The sequence below is a fragment of the Lepisosteus platostomus genome, chromosome 3 (assembly GCF_059453375.1).
Source record: "Lepisosteus platostomus isolate fLepPlt1 chromosome 3, fLepPlt1.hap1, whole genome shotgun sequence".
In the NCBI taxonomy this organism is placed as follows: Eukaryota; Metazoa; Chordata; class Actinopteri; order Semionotiformes; family Lepisosteidae; genus Lepisosteus; species Lepisosteus platostomus.
In genome coordinates, this window is record NC_142613.1 from 10,082,375 (window position 1) to 10,103,092 (window position 20,718).

At 40.0% G+C, this 20,718-nt stretch overlaps 1 protein-coding gene across 3 annotated transcripts; it reads left to right on the forward strand.

Moving 5' to 3' along the window:
* The first annotated feature begins 338 nt into the window (after positions 1-338).
* On the forward strand, positions 339-20,441 carry LOC148674331 (erlin-2). Of its 3 annotated transcripts, none has more exons than XM_088624421.1 (12): positions 339-472; positions 1,968-2,075; positions 2,637-2,718; positions 3,354-3,400; positions 3,773-3,842; positions 4,133-4,253; positions 6,901-6,974; positions 7,776-7,834; positions 8,593-8,684; positions 9,726-9,815; positions 15,467-15,546; positions 16,292-20,441. In XM_088624421.1, exons 2-12 carry the CDS (start codon positions 1,969-1,971, stop codon positions 16,463-16,465), a joined length of 996 nt encoding a protein of 331 aa, XP_088480547.1. In that variant the 5' UTR covers positions 339-472; position 1,968; the 3' UTR covers positions 16,466-20,441. The 3 variants fall into 3 exon arrangements, with proteins under 3 accessions (XP_088480547.1, XP_088480549.1, XP_088480548.1); XM_088624423.1 differs by having other exon boundaries at positions 3,773-3,834; positions 4,128-4,253; XM_088624422.1 differs by having other exon boundaries at positions 409-440; positions 1,949-2,075.
* Positions 20,442-20,718: the final 277 nt, after the last annotated feature.

Here is a 20,718-nt window from a genome sequence, read left to right on the forward strand (position 1 = left end):
ACGGCGCCTGTTTACAGTATAGTGTCCCCGTCACTATACTGGGGCATTAGGACCCACATGGACCGCAGGGTGAGCGCCCCCCGCTGGCCCCACTAACACCTCTTCCAGTGTACTAGTGTACTAGAAAACAGAAGGCACGTCAACCCTCCAGGACCAGGACTGAATGTCAGATTCCAAGAGCCTTATTGACATGACCGAAACATTACTGCGTTGCCAAAACAGAAACATTTAGCAGACATCTACAGTAAAAACATGATTGGACACTTGGCATTAATCAATACATAAAATATGCTTCAAGTCGGTAATATCTGTTTCACTCCGCTACTGTAGATGGCAGTCTCTGCACCACAATGTATTTCATTCTACCATAGACATCACAGAACAAATCACTAGAGTGCAGGCATCTTTTCCGGAAGTGGTCGTGCAGGTGATTAATTTCTCTACTCTGGAGCAAACGCGAACAGGTGAACAGGTAAGGCGATTCGAGATATGTTACTTTAAAGCGGGGGCCGAATTATCTCGACACTGGACTAGACAAAGGTGTTTCTGTCTCAAAAATCCCATAGTCGTCAATACCGTGTATGTCTGGACTTCATAGTGTGATACATTTCTTAAACACAGATGGACTTAATTAAATTTAGTTTCGGTTCCTCTAACCTACCTTCGAATGTGTTCTTCTGATTATAACTGTCTGCACTATAAAGATAAATGACGTTGCGTTAAGGCTCTGTGTTGGAATAGCAGTTAACGGAATAACAGGCGTATTTGCTCCTTGTTTGTATCCTGACGCAAGATGTGTAACATCACATCGTTTGGGTGACATTATTCAACAGAAGAAGTACAAAAATGTTAGTTAAGGCAGCGGACTGAAAAGGTCATTTACCTTAAATGAATGCAGGCTGTACTGAAATTCGCGTTCACTTCGGACAACGGGATTATATCGAACTAGTAACTGCTGAGCAGATAAAATCTCCCTCCTTCTCTCAGGCGAATCCTCTTAATATCTGGAGAAAGACGGGGTCATATATCCTATTGTAAGACCCTACACCGGCGAGTTCCGGCTGCAGGTTTGCTCTGAGTGAGCAGCTGTTCGCTTATTTGTTCTAAGATCTTAGGTTACAGGTCAGTGAGTTCCAGGAAATGTGCACATTGAGTCAAAGTTTGAGCGATCCTCGAAGTGTTGTCGAAACCAGTGCTTTCCATGACAAATGGATTGGTTATTTAAATTAATATTATTTCCACCGGGTTATGTAGCCACTGGCCAGCACCTCTCCAAGATGCGATGCAGATTAAAAGTCTAATATATTACACAGTGTGTAGTGACATAAACCACTATGTAAAACTAGCTGTGCACTATATTGTGGAAAGGAGTTTGAGATGATGACCTCAAATGAAGTTAAAGAACTAAAGGTGCAGAAGAGTTATCTAGAACTTGGAGATCTGCACCTTGACAAATGTGTTAAAAATAACCACAATATGCCCACTATGTTGTGGCACTGGAATGCGAAGGTATTTAGATCTATTTTTCTTTACACTTTACACTTTAAATAGACTGTTCATGTGAAGAATTTTCTGAAGAAATTTTAAAATGGGGCTTCAGGAATCAGTGCGTTGATGCTGGTAGAGGTTTTATTACATGGAAACAGCCAGTCACATGAGCACAGTATGACTGACATTCTCAGTTAAGAGTGGGGGCTCCAAGGCTTGTTCTTCGGATTACCAATCCACATGAGGTTTTTGCATCAGAAGAATCCTGTTTTTCCAAAGTGTACACTTTGGGGGGGGGGGGGGGGGGGGTATTTGATGAATAACTAACGAAATAAGAATAATTATTTGGATTGCCTTTGCTTTATGGAGGCGATGTGTGCCGCAGCTTAGAGGGTGTCAGCAGTCCAGTGCCAGCAGCCCTGACATGATGCTGAACTCCCAGTCCTGGGTCGCGTCTGACTTCTGCTTCTTCCCCCCAGGATGACGCAGCTCGGCGCCATCGCCTCCGTCGTCATGGCGATCACCGCCGCTGCCCTGTTCTCCTCTGTGCACAAGATCGAGGAGGGGCACATCGGGGTGTACTACAGGTCAGTGGCCACGGCTCACTTCACAGGTGCGACCGGTGCCCCGTCTGCTCTGCCCGCGGCTCGCGAGCGAGAGTTTTGCATTGCTCAAACGGTGCGAAGTCATGAAATCTGGCTGCAAATGGACGGGGCTGTTAAAATACTTTTCAAGGTGGTTATAGTGACAAGGGCAGCACGGTGGTGCAGTGCTTAGCATTGCTGCCTCACGGCGCTGGTGCCCTGGGTTCAGTTCCTCTGGTGCTATCTGCGTGGAGTTATGTGTTTCCTGTGTTCATGTGAGTTTCCTCCAACAGTCCAAAGACATACTGGTAGGTTAATTGGCATCTGGGAAAATCGGCCCTGGTATGAGTGCTTCTGTGTGTGCCTCGCAATAAACTTGTGTGTCATCATCGGGGGTATCAAGCCTTGTGCCTGTTGCTTTCCAGGATAGGCTCCGGCTTCTCCGTGACCCTGTATTGGATAAAGTGGTCAGAAAATGGATGGGTTATAGTCACGGCTTTATTTTCCTCTTTCTCAGTCACTTTCACTCGTCCTGTCTGTCCCTGTTTTCCTTGCCTTCTGCAGGGGTGGTGCCCTCTTGACTTCCACCAGTGGTCCTGGGTTCCATCTAATGTTGCCCTTCATCACCTCTTACAAATCGGTGCAGGTGGGTATTCGTGTGAACATTTGCCTTTGTAACTCTGTACTTTTTTTAAAGTGTTGAATACAAATAGAGCGTTTGTATCTATCCATACATAGAACTGTAGAATCTGCACGAAATTGGAATGAAGGCAGTTTTTCCATGTTTGAGTTCAAGATCTTTAACCTTTTGCTTTTGTTTCGCTTGTGGCCACACTAACAACTGTTTTTGCCACTTCAAACGAATCCCTCAGTTCTATCCGAAATTCATAAAATGTCAAAGTTTCTTGTAACTATTTGTAGAAATGTCTTTTTTTTCCATAATGTTAAGCGGCAGGAGATGATTCTGTTTTTCCTAAATAAATCAAGTGGTGACAGACTGGAAGATTTCCTTTTGCAAGCTTTTACAACTGTATGTGGTATGGGCATTTTACAAAGGCATCAGTGAGCTAAAACAAAGTTCAGTTTATTGGAGATCCACCTGTGATTACTAAATACAGAAAGTGTGTAACAGATCACATGGTTGGATTGATCCCATGAAATTAAACTATCTCACTCAACAGCCCTTTTCTTATAAGATCAGTATTGAAGCTGCATAGTTATAGTGCATTGATGTTTTTGCTCTCTGCACTGTTTGGTTCATTCTTGTTCTTTATTCTGCAGACGACATTACAAACAGACGAGGTTAAAAACGTCCCTTGTGGAACAAGGTGAGATATTGATGGGTTTTCTTGCTTGCCTTTATTTGAATAACACTGATTATAACTCGAATAGTTCAGATTACCACTAGTGCTAATATTACTGTTCTTTCACAGTGGTTTGGCAGCGTTGAACAATCTTGATAATGAGTTTTCACTGGCTTATCGTTTACCACACCAGGAAATGGCCTCCTCCTGCTTCCAACTGTTATTGTGTTCTTCAGCACCTGTATATTTACTCTATATCTGTATCTTGATTTCTGGTCTGTACAAGTTACACCTGCAAATATTAAAGATATACTCCTATTACAACACGGGTACAGACTACAACTGAAGTGAGAACAGATTTGTTTCCTCACTCCAGTTTCTATGATCTCTTGGCAGTGGCGGTGTTATGATCTACTTTGACAGGATAGAGGTGGTCAACTTTCTCATCCCTTCAGCAGGTAATTCCCTTACCTACAGGGGCACACCCATTATTAACATGGTTACAGGGTCCTTTAATCATACATGTTTATCACATCTCCATCTGTCAGTCATTAGAAGGCTGCTTGTTCTTGTTATAGTCTCTAATTGGTGTTGCTGTAAGGTGGGATCACACCTCGGATGGTATGCTAGTCTCAACACACAGCCAGCATGTTATTAAAAAGATGAGAGGAAACTGGCACATCTGGAGAAAACCCATGTGAGCATGCATGAATCTGAGTCTCTCTCCCACTCTCTTTGTCTCTACCTGGAGTATACGATATTGTGAGGAACTTCACTGCAGACTATGACAAGGCCCTGATCTTCAACAAGATTCATCACGAGCTGAACCAGTTCTGCAGTGTGCACACCCTCCAAGAAGTCTACATTGAGCTCTTTGGTGAGAAATTCACTCCCTCTGCTGTACTGTGATCTCCTCATTGCTTCTGATAATTGTGCTGTGGCTCCTACTGTATAAGTGCAGTGGGACACTTTGTGCAAAAAAAAAATAATTACGTGGTGAGGAAAAAACTCTCAACATTGGAAATACTCCTAAATTAATAAGAAACTAATTTAAAATGGTCTAGAAGATGCTCTGTGTTTGCTTAATATTAACAGAGTTAGGCTGTTTTTCCTGAAAAGTGAATGATGTTCTCAGTGTTCCACTGAAACAGCTGAAAAATACTGCTTAATCCCAACCCAGTGCATTTCATGAAAAGTGACACCAGAGGGCGCACCAGAAAATATTTACCATAGATAAGTTTTAGAGTGCATATTGTGCCAAGGAGGAACTTGCTGAATGACTTTCAGTATTTTCTTTGCACTATAATCAGTATAGCAAAAAACATTTGGTAAATCAGTTTTATATTGTTTCTTAGCAATTATATTAGTTTTTTTTACATTTTTGTGTTGCCTGCAATGATCAACCCAATTTGATTGCAGCATTGGAGCTGAACGAGCTTTTTATAGGAAACTGTGGAACAAAAGCGAACTTTAGAGTTGACGTACAGTGGTAAAAATACACACTTCATAGGTCATTGGGCCATCATGAGCAGCTAGTAAGGCCTGCATGCACCAAGGCATAGTCTAAACTTCAATAAACTCATTTCTGGTTGATGGGGGAGGAAAACGCTGACTGGGATGTCATTCAGGAGTACCCCATTAATGCTCAATTTGGTTCAGATCTGGCAACTGAGAAAGCCATGATATATAGTATGGTTAAGCTCAGTGTCTCGTACATCAAACCACTGGGCAACCACACGTGCTCGAAGGATGGCGGCCATCATGCTGGATGGAACTCCTCACAGCAGGAAAGAAGTGCTGCAAAATGGTGTGAAGGTGATCGCTCACATTTTTGTTTTAATTAACATTGAACTTGACTTCTAAAGGAATGAGTGCACTCAAACACTCGTCCTTTTGTTGGTGAAGGATGTTTCATTTGACCACATCACATTTCTCCACTGCACTTTCTCCACGTGCATTGCTGGTGTGATGAGCGGGCTTATGCATTGTAACCCGACTGCAATGTCGTGTTCTCAGAGATCTCAGCAGACCATTTTAGATGAAACTGGCTACACACCCCAAGTTAAAATGTGAAATCTGTTGATTTGCAGTTGATCGCCTCTTTTGCCCTTTGCTAATGACATCCCCCCATCAGAGTTCCAAGCTGACTTCTTCTTAGACACTTCCTTGTGTAACATCAGCATGTTGTGCGCTCCTGGTCACTGAATGCATCACTGTAGGTCCTGCCAAATGCGTTTTAACAATCACCCTCTTTTAAAGTCACTGAGCTCTCTTGCTGTCATGCCAGCCATAATGATTTTAAACTGATCCAAAATTACAGGCCTGTCCAGACTTTTATTTATTACCCAGAGTATTTCGGGATATTTGCTTAATAAGTGCATGAATCACAGTGGTGGAAGAGCTTGGTCTCAAAATACTGATCTAGTCTTCCTTCATATACCCTAGGCTTTCCATTTTCTGTGTCCACTAATTGTAAGTCAGAATGAGTGTATTTTTGCTCAGAATCCCTGCACTTCCATGTCCTCATATGTAAATTAAATGGCATGTGACCATGAAAAACTGTTAAATATTTAAGTAATATAAAAACTGGAACTTAAAATGTGAAACGGAAACAATTATATTTGATTCTGGATTGCTGCATGTCAATCATTAGTGATTTCATATGGAGGCAACAGAAAATCAAATGTGTGTTTTATCTCAAGTGGAAAAAAATATTCTCGTGTTTTTTTTTACATTGGAAAGAATAGTGGTCCACTCCAGTTGTGTGAAATAAACAAGGCTTTGTAATGAAAGACAGAAGCCATCTGTGTGAACAGTGTGAACTTTTGTCTCCAGAGTTCTTCTCAAAAGGTGATGAATGTAGTATAGTTCCTGATTTGGTTTTTGTGGTGGCCATGCGAGCACTCGAATTCCTTTGCTAGCAAGAATCGCAGCTGGCGGTGACGTAAAAGCACATTTCAAATTTCATCAGGTTTTGCCGTGAAAGTGTATCCAGAGCTATTGCATTCAAAGATGAAATAAGCGCTTTGAGAAGCCACCTTTAAAGGCGCTATATAAAATAAAGTTTTTTATTATTATTATTATTATTATTATTATTATTAATACCTAACGAGACTATCCGAAAACAACAATCTATTTGTAAGCACATAATCTATCTCGCATTCCTCTTTCCTTCAGATCCTTGTCAGTGCAAAACAACCTCATGAGTCATGCAAAAATTACTGTTAGTAAGTTGTCTGGACTGCAGATCCATAAAGGTTACTGGAAGCATTTTGCTCTCTTCCAGGGAAAACGTTTTGCAACAATTACTAAGGATTCACAGTTTTAGCTTACTGTGTAAATTTAAGATGTCCTTGGATAGAATACTTCATGTGTTTATGGATATTGACAATGAACTTGGTGACTGGATCTATCTTGGATCCAATACCTACCTCATGCTACGCTACAAGCGTTTAGGTATTAATGCTGCCATGGTTTTATTAGGTCATAGTGGCTGAGTGTTCTCCCTGGCTTTGTCTTCACAGATCAGATTGATGAGAACCTTAAACTGGCTCTGCAGAAGGATCTGACCACCATGGCCCCTGGCCTCATCATACAGGTGAGAGAAGGAATGGAGTACATTTAGGCAGTTATCATAGGCTGTGGCAGAGGACTCAGTTTTGCATGACAGTTTGATTCCAGCATTATCTGCTGCCGTCACACCACATTAATAATGCAACTGCATTTTGCCAGACAAGTTAAAGGAATTCTAAAATGGTTTCTTCTCTAAAAGAAAAGTGCTTTATAATCTTATTTTTATTTTTTATCTTTTGTCTATATGATTGTTGGCTGAAACTGATACAGATATGGAGATATTTTCTGTTAGAAATGTAGATTTGGGGGATAGATTTTTATTTAATTTTGTAATCTATTTACTTCTTGCCTTTTGGTTTGAATGTGGGGAGTAGGGTGTGTATATAATAAATACGACTTGCTACTTTAAAGTGTCAAATACTCCAAGCTTTAAAGCAACAGAATGTAAAAACTGTGCACGGATTAGAATCCTTATGCAAAGAAGTGTAAAATCTTGTTTCGATACAGTATGCTTTATAGTGTTGACTGCTTACCTGAAATTTGATTATGAACATTATGAACATTGATTATGGAACATGTAACAACAAAACATCCCTACTCTTATTTTCTCCCAAGCATTTTTTCTGTTTTAATTAAGACCTTCCAAGTAGTATTTGTGTATGTGTTTTAGACTTTTTTCCATTATTTTCTTAATGCCTGTTTATACAACACTTCCTGTAATGCATGGTAGCTGACCACAAAGGGCCAAAGATGAGATAAATCATAATATAAACTTGGATTGGTGTTTCATTTCCCGCCTCTTCCTTTTTTTCCTCTTGCCTTCAAGGCTGTTCGTGTTACAAAACCCAACATTCCAGAATCCATACGCAGAAACTACGAGCTAATGTAAGTTCTCTACTGCTTGCATTCCTTGTTTGAAAGGATGTGTGTCAGTTGTTTTGTGGGGTGATAAATCAATTTCTGACATAAAGCTAAGAAAGGAAAAGCTTTCTTCTGAGGATTAATGGTCTTGGGAATCAGCAGAAGGATTCTCATTCATTGAAAGATCTTGTATTCAAAATGTCTGTGTTCTCTTCTAAGCTTCTAGTAAATTTTAAGCATTACATACCAAACTCAGTCAGCTTTTGCTTGGTTTGGGTGAGTTAAGGACAGATAATCATTTATATGCCTTTTCATTTAAGTATTTGTTTGAGTCATTAGTTAAGTCAACATTTTTAGCATTTTTCCTTGTTAATAAATAATCAAGCGTGAAGAATTTAAGGGGGGCATGCCTGTCTATAAAACGATTAAGTATGCAGATGGGAGGAGGCCATTTGGCATAGAACTTGTTCGGTCTTTTGTAGCTAGGTGATCCAAAGCTCTCTTCCAGCCATTTCATGAAAGTAGCTTTGTTCTCGGTTTTGACAGCATGGCTATGTAGTTTGTTCCCACAATCCTTTGTGTAAAAGACAAAGTGCCTCTTGTTGCCAGTCTTAACTGCACTTTGCTTTAAGTTCCATTTCTCCTCTTATTCCTTTTTCACTCTTTCTATGTACAGTATGTCACTGCTGTGTGCGGCATATGACATGGAAATGTGAAGTGTAAGCGTGGCACGTCTCAGGCCTGCTTTAGGTTTGTTTTTGTTTTTTTTACTCTCTCACTAGGGAAAGTGAGAAAACGAAGCTGCTGATCGCAGCGCAGACTCAGAAAGTAGTGGAGAAAGAGGCAGAAACGGAGAGGAAGAGAGCTGTGATTGGTAGGTGAGGAGGGCGGGGCTGAAATGAAAATTGGAGATGTCTGAGACATCGAAGTACTTGGTGATGATGAGCTGTGATTGGTTGTTTCACTTAAAGGGTGGGATGTGGTATCAGAAGTCGATCTATAGGTTTGTGCCACCACCTGGTTCATCTGAAAGATGCACATTCCACTCTGCATTCACTGCCAAGTTATGGGACATCATTAAAACTGTCTAAGTATTAGTCCTTCACTGTTAAAAAGAGAACAGTGAATTTATTTGGGGGTGGAATTGCAAAACAGAGCAAGATGGGTAGTCAGTTAATTCTTTTTTTAACTGCTTTATCCAGTTTTCTGGGAGAGCCAGAGCCTTCTGAGCATGCAAGAGGTGTAAGGCAGGATACACCCTGGACAGGACACCAGTCCATCACAGGGAAAAGATAGACACAAACACACATTCACTCACAACAGGGCCATTTTTACCAGAAACCTATCAGTATGTCTTTGAACTGTGGGAGGAAACCTGTGTTAACATGGGGAGAACGTACAAACTCCATACAGACAGCACCCCAGGGATTGAGCCCAGGACTCCAGTACTGTGAGGCAAAAATGTGCAACCTCAACCTCGGTTAATATGGTTCAATGTTAAAAAGAGATAATTAAAAGATGGTACATCTGTCAAAAATACATCACATGCACTCAAATGAAAAACATTTTTTTTTTTAAACGGCTGCATCTCTGCCTTTCTCCACTTTTCTTACATGTGAGTGCAAATGAAATGTTTTAAGGACAGAACTCCTGAAATAGTGACTGTTTCAAAGTAACAAAATAAGCCTGTAGACTCAGGATTTATGACATCTCAGATTAGGAACCTAGTTAACATCAACAAAGCATTGCATTTGTACAAGATAGGAGACATAAAAATGTTTTAATTTTAGTTATAAATTAAATTTTAATTTAATTGTATCCCCTAATGTGGGATAACGGTGCCCTTTCTCTTATTAAACCGATGCCTTCATCTGTTTGTTCACCCATTAATTCATTCTGTTTCTATCCTACACAGAGGCGGAAAAGCTGGCCCAGGTGGCAGAGATCAAGTATGGGCAGAAGGTGATGGAGAAGGAGACGGAAAAAAAGATCTCGGAGATTGAAGGTGAACGTTTGGGAACGTAGAATGGAAATGTTGACAGCCGTCAGTAGTGACAGCTCTCCTGTCAGTAATCCAGCCATCTCCTCTGACTCGCAGTCACTGCTTTGTGCTCAGTGAAGGGCATCGCCATGAGATGGATGTACATCCACTCACAGAAGTAGACAGATGTTACTGAGCTGAAGCAGACAAAGGCAGAGTGAAGAGACCGACTAGTAGATACACACTAGTAAACCCATATGCTTACAATGGAAAGCACATTATAGAATAGAAAAGCACAAATGTGTAGAGAGTTTTTTAATGTGGTGAAGATCTATTTTTGAATTTCCCCCACTTTAACCATATTCTAGATTGTCAGCCCTAAAATTAAGTTTGGAGGTATAAATATTTTTAAAATAGTTGCAGGATTCATTTTGCATTAACATCCTCTTGAATAAGCACTTCTCAGTACAATTCAAGCTGCAGTATTTTTGCAATCTAATTGTTCTTCTGTATTATATAAATTCGAAGTTTGCTAAGATGACATAAAAACAAGGAGCAAATCAGCTCTTAAAATTAGTGAGCATTAAGAATTCCTAGATTCTGCGATGAAAAGCATGCTTTCTTCTAAGATCTTGTTTACAATGTAAAAGGGCTGCTTCATCTCACCGAAGTTTGGTTTGTTCTGAATCACAGCACATGGCACATACCTGGAAAGTTTATCTATTTTGTGATGGAAATTGGTATATTTTACTTTCATCGTGGTTTGAAATGCACTCATCAATGTCGATTTCTAACCTTGAAATGTAAAAAGTGTTGCATTTCCCCTTTATGATGTGCGTGATAGTGTTCATCATTTACACTCAAAAACAGTAATGCAAATTTTTATATTTAGTAAAAATCCATTAGTTACTTTTCAAATCCCTTTTGAAGATGAATTTAAATTGTATTCAGAAGTGCAGATTAACAGAAATTAAGAGCCAGAAGAATCTATAGGACTTATGTACTATTTAATATTTTTGGATGTTTTTTTATGGTAGATAGGGGATATTTATTAAAAAGAAGCTAATTTTCTCAGAAATCACTGTTTACTATACTGAACCTGAGATCCATGAGGAATGATTTAGGAGATGATGCGATACGGTGGCTCTGTGGCTAAGGATCTGTGCCTGTGGCTGCAAGGTTGCCGGTTCATATCCCACGGCTGGCAGAGGAATCCTACTCCGTAGGGCCCCTGAGCAAGGCCCTTAACCCCAACTGCTCCAGGGGCGCTGTATAAATGGCTGACCCTGCACTCTGACCCCAAGCTTCTCTCCCTGACTGTGTGTCTCATGGAGAGCAAGCTGGGGTATGTGAAAATACAAATTCCTAATACAAGAAATTGTATATGGCCAATAAAGTGATCTTATCGTAATTCTGCAAGGACCAGCTGAACTGCCAGCAGTGAACAGCTACAGTTATTTATCCAGTTGTGGGTTATAGGATTTTTTTATTTGGTTTTTAATTATTTTCAAATAGCATCTAGAAAAATCCTTGCACAGCTAGCTAAAAAGTAAATATCTTAATTATCACTTTACTTTTGCTTACTGTTACAAATGCAATCGAAGCAACAGAGGCATTGTATTTTTTGTGTGAGTTTGTAATGCTTTTGCTTAATGGCTTTACCAGCTGTTCTGACAATATATTAAAATTATTGCCAGATGTTTATTTGCTGTGTTAGTCATGAAGCTACAAATGTAGCTCATTGATTTAATGATCTCCTTGAAAGAAGCTAGGTAGTCATCTTTGTTTGATGATTGGGTACCAAACTGCCATATCCTGTTGTGTTATGTTTTAAATCCACTTTAGTTTCCAGTGGTATCTTATGGTTCATGTGGCACTGTTTTTCTTCTGAAGAATTCCACTAGCTTGTATTTGTCAGTACCTTTAAGGAATTTGAGTAGTGGAAATAAGTCATAACTTTGAACCTTTACCCAACTGTTTTGGGGATATCTGGGTAGCTGAAGCACATGAGATATACTGGATTGGAGAGGAGGGTGTTGATCTCCTGCTTCTAAGTGTGGACTCCACATAGCTCTGAGGCAATAGAGTTAACGACCCTATCACTGTGATTTCCTATCAATACAAAATACTGAGGGTAAGCATTTAACATCTGTTGAATATCCATCTAGCAGAAACCCGAACAGATGGCCTGTGGTACTGCTCAGATTTGTGTGCTTTTTTAGCAAAGTCTTAACAGTGAAGGCAGCAAAATGATGGATTTTATTTTTCCAGGATGACATGGTCATATCTGCAAAAAAGCAAAAGTCTGGGGAGACTTCAGATTGCTGGAATGCCATCGTACTGTTACACATCCATTCAAAAGTGCTACATTGTTATACAGCCTTTCCCCTGGCTATGCAAAGCTTGACTTGCATAAATTCAGCTTTACTTGAAAACCTTCCTGCAGCACAAATGCTGCGTTTTTAATGAGGTTGTCTATGTTTTAAGTGATACTTGGTTGTGTGAAACATGTATAAAGGAGACTACTGTATATTTAAAAATCACTTTAATTGATTGGCAGTTCCACCTTGCTGCCCAGCAAGTAGTCAAACCCATTTACAGATTTGTAGATTTTGTTTCTTTCTCATCCTTTAAAGAGAGACTAAAAATGGTTCTATTATAATTTACTATTAAATTAAATTATTGCTTTGTTGCTGCCAAGTTATAAAAACAGGTTTTTCGTTAAACTGTTTGTTGGAATCCATGTTGAAAGTTCAGGGGTTGAAGAAAACCCAAATTTCCTCTCTTCATGCTCTCTAGCATATAAATAGTGACCCTTTTTCTCAGCAGTGGGTAATCATAAGGAGTTTCAGGCATAGTCATTTCACAAGACAAACATCTCTCCAGCCAAGCAGTCCGTAGCCAAATATGCTAATTAATACAATTTGTTTCCCACAGTTACATTATTGTCTACATCTTCTGAATTTACTCTGTGTAGTTGTGGAGTGTAATATTTGCTGTGAGATCATGATTAATTTTTTATTAATAGTTAGAGAGATTTCACACCACATTAAGTTCTGTTTCATGATTATTTAGAAAACATCAAAACAAGGTGGAGACACTGTAAATATTTTTCAGCAAAACAATAAAATGTCCTTTCCGTTTTGGAATTGTCATGTACTTGTTTAAAAAGCGATATTTTATGTTCCCTTGATTGATTTAATTTCAGTAATATTTGTCCAGTAGAAGTTCTAAAACTCAGCTCTTTAGGAAATAATTTAATAAAAAGGTTGTAACTCGAAGTCTGAAAACAATCCATGGATATGATTCAAGTGCCATGTTTGGATAGGTCAGGGCCACAGATGTTTTAAATATTCAACTGCTTCTCAGGAATAGGCCTTCCCAAGCTTCTCTTTTAACAAACTTAGTCTTAAAAAATCTTTATTAGCATGACAACGTCTAAAGATGTTAAATATGATGTTTAACATTAAGGTTGTGACTTTTTTTATTCCTGATTTAAAATTAAGTTTCAAAATTATTAGGCTTCCAAAGAGCAGTGTTTGGAGAAACGTATCTCAAGTAATGTTAACTGTTCCTGTTCAATGATATGGCCAATTAACTCTGAGCTTGGTAGATTTTCTGTGTAAGATGACGACAATTTGACTGCATTTTTCTTCTGAAAAACCCCTGTACTGATTGTTGTGAAACTTTGGGGGGTTTCATCAACGTTGAAACCTGTTCAGATGTGCTCCTCTCAGATTGCCTTCATGCTGATCTTGTCCATGATTCCTGGCCCCAAACACAAACTGGTCCTATATAGATAATAATTTTCAAGTTCAGTGAGGCTGGGATTTGTCTTGAAGTCTTTAAAATCACTTCCACTTCACCATTAAATCTTGTGTTATTCTGTTCTTTGGATCATGCGATATTTGCAACAAAGTTTCTAAGCAAAAAACAACAGGTTTTGTTCAAACGATTGCAACAGAAACAAATACAAAAAGTAAATACATTGACATTGCTTTCTAAAGCAGAGTATGCCTCAGTGCTGACATACTGACATGAATCAGATTATGTTGCACAGATTTCAAAACTTTATTTTGTGGGTATTAGGAGAATAATTGCATGTTCTAAACCTGTAGCTGAAATTCTGTAGGTTCAAATCACGCTTCTCTACACAGATTGCTTCAGTAAAATTCCTAGATTTGTTTAAAAGTTTGTCAGCTGTAATTTCATGACTAGTACCATTTTTCCTAGCAGAAAAGATTTGGATGTTTTAAAAAGATTTGTCAAGACTGTCTTCATATACATAAGCTGGATTTGAATGCACAAAATCATGTTCTACTGTACACTGTGTAGTATTTTTGTAATGTTAATATAATAAGAATTATTAATTGCTTACACTTATATAGCACTTCTCTGGACACTCCATTCGAAGTGCTTTACAGATAATGGGGACTCCCCTCCAGCACCACCAATGTGTAGCCCCTACCTGTATGATGCAACGGCAGTCATAGTGCGCCAGAATGCTCACCACACATCAGCTATCGGTGGGGAGGAGAACAGAGTAATGAAGCCAATTCATAGATGGGGATTATTAGGAGGCCATGATTGGTAAGAGCCAAAGGGAAATTTGGCCAGGACACTGGGGTTACACCCCTACTCTTTTCTAGAAACCCTCTGGGATTTTTAATGACCACGGAGAGTCAGGACCTCGGTTTTACGTCTAATCCAAAGGATGGTGCCTGTTTACTGTATAGTGTCCCCGTCACTATACTGGGCATTAGGACCCACATAGAGCGCAGGGTGAGCACCCCCTGCTGGTCCTACTAACACCTCTTCCAGCAACAACCTTAGGGTTTCCCATCCAGGTACTGACCAGGCTCACACCTGCTGAGCTGCAGTGGGTTGTCAGTTCTAAGTTGCAGGGTGAAATGGTTGCTGGCAGCCATACAGTATGTTACATATTACATATTGTAATATGTTACAAGAGGTTATTTCTGCCTCTCCAAGGTTATATTTTCTACTGTTCAGATACTTTTAAATATCTGTTGAATAAGTAATCCATGACCACTTATTCACACTTAAGGAACATTTATCTCTGAACTTATGTACAGATTGGAGCCGTGCACAAAGACTGTGCCATGAGCTGGTTTATCGTGTTGTCTGTTTGTGTTTCTCTGAGTATTGTCAGCGGTTTAACTTCTGTACTGAGCTTGGTTGTAGTAAAATGTCCTGCGGGTTATGCTGGGGGGTGGTAAGGGCCTCTCACCGGTGTGTACTTAGCATGGTACAGAACAAACTGTTTTACGTCTTTCTTCCCTCGCCCACACTGTCTCCAGGTCTTCGTTTGCCTGTGTCAGTCCATCTTTACTGTAGCCTGTACTCGCTGAGCCTGGACTTTTTCAAGGTCTGTCTCAGCTTTGGGTTGTTCACTCCACTAAGGTCTCATACCGTGGCAAGGGAGTCTAGTATCTAGCTGGGGGCCTGTATGCCTTTGGCTTCTTTTTGCACTTAAATTGAGTTCTTAGATAAACTGCGCTGTGCAACAGGATTTTAGGTTGGAGACTGTTCCTCTGTACTGAGGAGGATGTCTGCTGCCCAGGTAGTCTGGAGCTCACTGATGATGGTTGAGGGGATCTAAATCTAAGGATCTCTCTCTGCTTCTCTGTTGCCCACTCAACTCTTTGTTTTCCTAGATGCTGCCTACTTGGCCAGAGAAAAAGCACGAGCGGATGCTGAGTTCTACACTGCCCGTAAGAATGCAGAAGCCAACAAGGTGACTGATCATGGGACTGTCTTCTGTTACAAAGAGATGTAGACTCTGTAGGACAGTCTGATCTTCCTCAAATCTTATCTATAATAAAGACAGTGTCCAGGTATTTCCTTTTATACTGTTTTGGATTCAGCAAACTAAGTTGGAAGCCTTCTGTATACATTAAGACTTCCTCATAAAGATTTTCTTGACTCCTTTCAATGTTATGAAATTTCCACTGTAGTTCTGTGCCGTGTGCGCCTGGTTGTTGGGTTGGATGTTTGAGGCAGAATAGGAAATTCTTTACCTCGGCTACTACCTTGGCCTCTGACAGCTTACAGTGTCATCAGTGAGAGCTGTTCTGCCCGGCATGATACCTTTGCTGATTCTTGAACCCTGTCTCTTGAAGCTGCTGAAGAAGTTTGCTGTCATGCATTTGAAATGCTGGTGCATTAAACACACTCCTACCATGTGATCTGTGGGATTCTGGCTGCATGCCTCCAAGCAGACATTTGAAAAGTATGGCAAACATTAATGAAACATTTATTTTTTTGCATCCCAGGAGGATGCTGATTCTATCCGCATAGTACTCCTTTTTTTCTTGGGCTGCCCTGAGTCATGAGCATGTATCGCCAAAGCAAATGGTACCTGGGAATTTCCAGGACCTAGGCTGGTCACTACTTTGTGGCGTGGGGCATAGGAGGCTGGGTCCTGGGTGAGAACTTATTTGTCCATTTCCTCTCTAACCCCCACCCGTTTCTCTCTGCAGCTCAAGCTGACCCCAGAGTACCTCCAGCTGATGAAGTTCAAGGCCATTGCGGCCAACAGCAAGATCTACTTCGGGAGCGAGATCCCACACATGTTTGTGGACTTGGGGGCCGGTGCCCAGCGGACCTCGGCAGTGGACAGCATCTCCGAGGGCGGGGCCCAGGGACACAGCTAGGCCGGGCGCTAGGAGGGCTACGGAATTGAGGAAAGCCAAAGTGAAGTGGGTACCTGCCAGGGCACAAGGAAGGCAGGCTGTGAGGGCTCTGGAGGTTAAGTGACCTGCCCTGGAAGAGAAAGAAACTGTTTAGTTTGACAATAGCATTACTAATAGCACCTGTTGAGGGGTGTGTGGTGGGGGTGGGAGAACAAGAGTAGTCAAATACCAGATCTTCCAGTCCATTCCATTACAGGATTTGTGTACAACCACCTCGTTGTTCGTTAAAACTGAGTTCACATTAATATATTGAAATAGCTCGTGGTATGTAAGCCTGGCACTGAAATGGAAGTTCTAGTATTTCCCTGCTTCTGTTCCAAAGTGTAATGTGTTCTTTTAAATGTGCACTGTTGTTATTTTTTTTTACTTTTCTTCCCTGTTGATTGAATCTGTTTGAACTTTGTAAAGATCAAGTCGTAGGTAAGCACTAATTTACTGATGGAAGAATCAATCGTATCAGTAAAAAAAAAAGTTTAACCTATTTGTATCGTTAAACCATCTCAGTGGCAGAAATGCGTTTTCTACTGTTTGGTGCTATGACACATGATTTAAAAAGTTCCACATTGCACCTGATTGTGCTTATTAAAAAACTGACTTCTACTACATTGAAAATACTAAATTTTAGAAAAAGTTAAATGCATGTTTTAAGATTGAGTGCACTGGGAAAAAAATAGCATCAGTTTTCCTTATGACTTGTTCAGATGGTCTGAAGTCTGGAGGTCTGCAGAGGGTTAGGTCAGCAGCAGCGGTGGTATACAAGTATGTGGCAGTATCCTTCTAAAAAGAATTAAGACGACTTGCTAAGCAAAACCAAATAAAATTCAATTTTCTGGTAACTGTACCATGTGTATTGTGCCAGACGCTGGCCAGGGAGGGACTGAGAGATATGAGCACATTCAATGCAAGATGAACTACAGTGACACCCTATGGTCGATGACACCATATGATCTTCCTGATTGTGAAAGTGCAATTTGACTTGTTTGTCAAAAGGGGAAGTGGGCAGACTGAAAGTTCAGGATTTTCCAGCGGATTCTAGCTGATTCTTATTAAAACAATTTAGTCCTCTGTCCTCTAAAGTGTGGCATAGTTTGTTGGCCCATCTCCTTTGGTTATAATCAGTGGCAGCACCATTTTATTAAATAGTGGGTTTATCAAGAAATGCAATTGAGACATTATTTGAGAACATCATTCTTGGGCAATGAGGGAAATTCTGGTTTTTATCATCTCTAGGGGCGGCTTCTTTACTAAGCATTTCTGCATAGAGGGTTTGTTGTTTTTGTGAATAGGGTGCCTGTCTGGCTTGTCTTTGAAACTCAGATCAGTTTTTCTGCCTTTACTTTGGAATCTTTTGAAGGTTATTTCCTTTATGTCTTATTGTCCTTTCTGCAAAGGTCATGTCTAGTAGGTGTTCTGAATTTAACATCTGAATTCATTCACCTGAGGAGATCCATTGTGGACAAAGGCTTGTACATATAATCCAGACAAATCTCAGTCATGAATTTAAACAAAATGTTGGTGCACATGTACATAAAATATGTACTTTTTCTACCCAAGTTATGAGCGATCAAACATTTTATTCTCTATTTCATCCTTTTTTGCCTTTACTGTGTAAATTTACTAACATCATTTTACTAACTATCCTGCTAGAAGAATGGAAAATTGCTAACTGCAACTTAAGCGTGAGCTGGCGACATGCATGGAACGTGAGGGGCAGACCCCGCATCGGGCACCCTGAGCAGAACTGAGAGTGCCTGATATCTGCTTAAGCCATGATTAACAAAACCTAGAAGTTGTCTGCTTAAACAATAATTAAAGGAACCCAAGAATATTCTTACATTTTATCATGTACCAAGGCTAGCAGCCGTGGCTTTATACCATATATGGCATGGAATTGGACTGAAACTATTCTGGGTGGGTTTTCTGTTTGTGATTTTGTATAAAAAGCGTCCTTTTGTATCAGTAAGTTGAGTCAGTGCTTCATCGGCTTTGGCTCCTGTATGCATACGTAATGAAGGTAATGCCTGCTTATTTTTAGTTTTTCACACCCTATGTGCAAATAATGTCCATGTCAAGGGAGGTAATATCTGTGGTCTTACAAACATTACAGAGACCATCAAGTAGCCTGTTTTTTTAGGCTTAAGCAGAGCAGCTGACAACTTGTACAATGAGAAACTGGCTTGTGTCTCAAGGATTTTCCAGAATAGGGCCTTTTGTGTCCAATGATTTAGGCACTTCAAGGTATAATTTATAACAGGATTTATTAGAACATAAGGCTTTTGCTGAACACTAGCAGTAATTGAGTTTTTTAATACCTCATTGTTCAATGGAATAATGTTAAATGGGAAAAAAGTGCTAAGTGTTATTTTTTATTTTTTAACAGGAACCATTGATGTACAGTGCCCTGAAAAAGTATTTGCCTGATTTCCTCTATTATTGCATATTTGTTACACTGGATGTTCTCAGATCTTTAGAGAAAGTCTGCTATTAGATAAAGGGAACCTGAGTGAACTAATAACACTTTTTAATTATGATTATTTCATTTATTTAAAAAACAAAGTTATCCAACACCCATTCCCGTGTGAAAAGGTAATTGCCCCCTTACACTTAATAACTGGTTGTGCCACCTTTAGCTGCAATGACTGCAACCAAATGCTTCCTATAATTCAATATCAGTCTTTCACATCGCTGTGGAGGAATTTTAGCCCACTTGTCCTGACAGAACTGCTTTAATTCAGAAACATGGGCAGGTTTTCGAGCTGCATGACCCAACTACGCATCAGCTCACAGACGGGTGACTGGACATTCTTCTTAAGAATTTTCTGATACAGAGTAGAATTCATGGTTCCTTCAATTATGGCAAGTCATCTAGGTCCTGAGGCAGCAGAGCATCCCCACTCCATCACACTCCCACCACCATGTTTGACTGTTGGTATGATGCCCTTACTGTGGAATGCCATGTTTGCTTCACATCGGATATAATGGGACCCATGTTGTCCATAAAGTTCCACTTTTCCCAAAGAACATTTTCCCAAAGGCTTGGGGATCATGCAGGTGCTTCCTGGCAAATGAGAGACGAGCATTTATGTTCTTCTCGGTTAGCAGTGGTTTCCTCTTTGCTGCTCTCCCATGAAGCCCATTTTTGCCCAGTCTCTTCTGATTGTGGAGTCATGAACATTAACCTTAGCTGAGGAAAGAGAAGCCTGCAGTTCTTTGGATGTTTTTTTTAAGATCCTTTGTGACTTCCTGGATGATTTTCCGCTGCGCCCTTGGAGAAATTTTGACAGGTCGGCCACTTCTGGGAAGATTCACTATTGTTGCAAGTGTTCTCCATTTGGAGATTATGGCTCTCACTGTGGTTCGGTGAGTCCCAGAGCCTTAGAAATGGCTTTGTAACCCTTTCCAGACTGATGGATATCAACAACTTTTTTTTCTGATCTCTTCAGAAATGTTCTTTGATCATGGCATAATGTGCTTGTTGAATCTTTGTGCTGGCAGCTTGACTCTGAGGGTAAGGGTCAAAATAAGTGAGGTTTATATCGAGCAGGGCTGGCTGTAATCAAGCCTGGCTGTGTTCAATCAACTGACTAATTATCCCTTTAATTGGGTTGATTTCACTAAGGGGGCAATTACTTTTTCACACAGTGCCAGTTGGTGTTGGATAACTTTGTTCATTGAATAAATTAAATAAGTAAAAAAAGTGTTATTTGTTCACTCAGGTTCCCTTTATCTTATATTAGATTTTGGTTGAAGACCTGAAAACATTCAGTGTCAAAAACCTGCAATAATAGAGGAAATCAGGAAAGAACTTTTTCACAACACTACTTAAATGTTTCATTTTATTTTGTAATTTGTATTGGTTTTCTTGAATTTGTCTAGTATGATGTTAGTGTTGCACTGAACCAAAAAACTGCATCATATAAAACAGTCTCAGACTTAACCGTTCGTACCCTGGGTCTCCAGTTTTTCTGAATTTCTCAAGAATTTGCTCGTTTCAGGTACGAGATGCAAATGTTTCTGCATCTATTCAGAAGCCTGTGCAGCTGCTAAAGTAAGGTCTCTCAAATGAATTAATCCACTACAATTCTCATCTACCAAGTATGGCTGAGTGTTCAATAAATGCTACAAATGTTAGTACAAATTGAACTACTGTAGCTAGTAAAATTAGAAGAAATGTTATTGTGAAATAGTATACACTCATCCTTTGCTATACAAGC